The 2866-nt window shown below is 42.6% G+C and overlaps 1 protein-coding gene across 1 annotated transcript; it reads right to left on the reverse strand.

Moving 5' to 3' along the window:
• Positions 1–220: 220 nt before the first annotated feature.
• On the reverse strand, positions 221–1171 carry LOC115457238 (olfactory receptor 1509-like). Its single transcript, XM_030186664.1, has one exon. The coding sequence runs from the start codon at positions 1166–1168 to the stop codon at positions 221–223; it is 948 nt and encodes a 315-aa protein (XP_030042524.1). The 5' UTR covers positions 1169–1171.
• Positions 1172–2866: the final 1695 nt, after the last annotated feature.

The following is a 2866-nucleotide window of genomic DNA, read 5'->3' on the forward strand; positions in this document are numbered from 1 at the left end:
TAATGTATAATTATAATTACCACCTCTATCATTTCCCTTATCTAAAAGAAATGATTCCAGTTGAGGCGGGTCATAAAAATATACTGCTTTCCATTATATGTCATAAAACAATGACAAGGAAACCAAAAAAAAAGAAGGACAAACCCAGGTCTAACACAAGAGACAAAATTTGTCTTTAAACGCAACAGAAAATCAATTGTGTTTATTCCTGCTTCTGATTTTACATCTTCTGTGCTCCCTGAGAATTTGATGTCCTACCTCTTAGTCTCTTTATGGCTGTTTTCACTTCCTCGTTTCTCAGAGTGTAGATGATAGGATTCAACAGAGGGGTGACGACAGTGTAGAAAACGGAGACCACTTTGTCAGCGGGGAAAGTCATTGAGGGTCGCATGTACATGAAGACACAGGGGGCAAAGAACAGAGTGACAACTGTGAGGTGGGAGGCACACGTGGAGAAGGCTTTTCGCCTCCCGTCAGCTGACCGAATCTTTAAAATTGTGGAGAGGATACCCGTGTAAGAGGCCAGTAAAATCACAAAGCAGCTCACTGAGATCATTCCACTGTTGGCTATCATCACCACTTCGATGATGAAGACGCTGGAGCAAGCCAACACGGACAGTGGATGGACATCACAGAAGAAATGGTTTATTTTACTGGGTCCACAGAAGGGCAGCTGGAACGTTAAAAGGGCTTGCGTGAATGAATGTGCAAAACTGGCCAACCAGGTAGATGCTACCAGTTGGAAACACACCCTCCTGTTCATCACCGTGGTGTATCTCAATGGGTTGCAGATGGCGACGTAGCGGTCGTAAGCCATTAGGGTGAGGAGAAAACACTCTGTCCCCGCGAAGAAATGCAGGAAGAACAACTGAGTGATGCACTCATTGAAAGAAATGGTTTTGCTGCGGGACAGGAAGTCAACTAGTGACCTCGGTACAGTGACCGTTGCATAACATAAATCCAGGAAGGATAAGTTACTGAGGAAGAAGTACATGGGAGAGTGCAGACGAGGGTCCACATGGACAGTTACCATGATCAGAAGATTCCCGGATATGGTGAGCAGGTACAGAGTCAAAAACACGACAAAAAACACAATCTGTAACTCTGGAGTCTGCGAGAGTCCCAGGAGGGTAAACTCTGTGACCTTGGTTCCATTCTTGTCCGCCATATGACCGATTTAATATATGTTGTCTAGAGAGAAACATAAAAAAGCACACTGACCCACAAAATACATCAGAACTTGTTTGACGCAAAGCAACAAACGACACATTTTAACCAGTGACGTGCCTGTGGTCCCACCACAGCAAAGGGCCCCCTTGCCAAAACTAAATTATACACTTATTTATTTTTCACATTTATATCCCCACTTATATCCCAAGAGGGCTGCAAACAAAATATACACATAGACCTAAACAGACCTGGTATGAAAAACAGAGCAGACACAAATGACTGTACACACAAAATCAAAAGTGAAATGTCTTTAAGAGGCAAACACCTGTGTGAAAAAAATAAACTCTTCAGCAGTCTACAGAAAGTGGGGCAGAACGTCAGAGTTCCTGGCATTGACTGGGCCCCACCGTCTTGAGCTCCAGCCCTCCCTGGAAAAACCTGATAAACTATGTTAGGAAAAAAGAAAGGCTTTACCAACGTCCTACTGGTCAGAACTCCATGATAACAAAGAGATGACATGCCCACATTTTAATATTCCCTTGATATCTCAGCTGCCTAGATTGATTCCATAGCTTGGAGTCCAGAACCCTCCTCCCACCACCATTTACGGAAATGGGCTTGTATACACCATGAATAGGAAAGGTGACTTTGTAAATAAGCGAGAAAATGGTGGCTTATTGCAACCTGAATATTTGCGATTGCCTTTGAAGTTCCCTCTGAATACATCTTCCCCCCCAGGGTGATTTGGGAAATTGTAAACAGGGCCCACAATTAAGAGAGCACGATGTTTGTACAAAGCAAGACCCAGAGATCCTAAGCCGGGCTAGCATTTTTAGCATGCACTAACCGTGTAGACGCCCATAAGAATATTATGGACATCCACACATTTGGCGTGCAGTAAAAACGCTAGTGCACCTTTGTGAACAGAGCCCTGTACCAGGTCACCATTTAATCACCTCTTCTGTTTCTCTCCCGTCAATCCCCACTAGTTTTCTCCAGTCTTCACTTTTTACAACCTGATCAATTTCTTGCTACCTGCTATTTCCTCACTTCTTTCCCCCTTCTAAATTCTCTGACTAATACTAATTAAGACAACTTTTTCTATCGTCCAATGTTGATGAGTTCAGTTTCAGGCGTATTCTGAGACTTTCAAGTTTCAAGTCTATTAAGAAGTTTGATATACTGCCTTTGGGAAGTCCTTCAAGGCAGTTTACAATGAAGAAAAGACAATTATGGCTAGGAAAGAGTAAACAGAGATTGGGAGTAAGAAGAAGGAAGCATCTCGTCTAGGTTCTAATAAGACACAGAGGCATATTTTCAAAGCACTTTGGGAGGCTAAGTTCCATAGGTTTCTATGGAACTTTGGGAGGCTAAGTGCTTTGAAAATATGCCTCACAGTGAACATTAAATAACCAAAAGGCAGCCCCTGATGTTTCACAATTTTGTTTAGGGAAAGGGGATGAGGATTTACATGCCACCTTTCTGTGGTTACAATCAATGTGGTTTTACATATTATATACAGGTATTTATTTTCTATCTGGGGTAATGGAGGTTTAAGTGACTTGCCCAGAGTCACAAGGAGTCTGCAGTGGGAATCAAACCCAGTTCCCCAGGATCAAAATCCACTGTAGTAACCACTATTTATTTATTTTATTGCATTTGTATCCCACATTTTCCCACCTATTTGCGGGCTCAG

The sequence above is a fragment of the Microcaecilia unicolor genome, chromosome 14, assembly GCF_901765095.1.
Source record: "Microcaecilia unicolor chromosome 14, aMicUni1.1, whole genome shotgun sequence".
Lineage (NCBI taxonomy): Eukaryota > Metazoa > Chordata > Amphibia > Gymnophiona > Siphonopidae > Microcaecilia > Microcaecilia unicolor.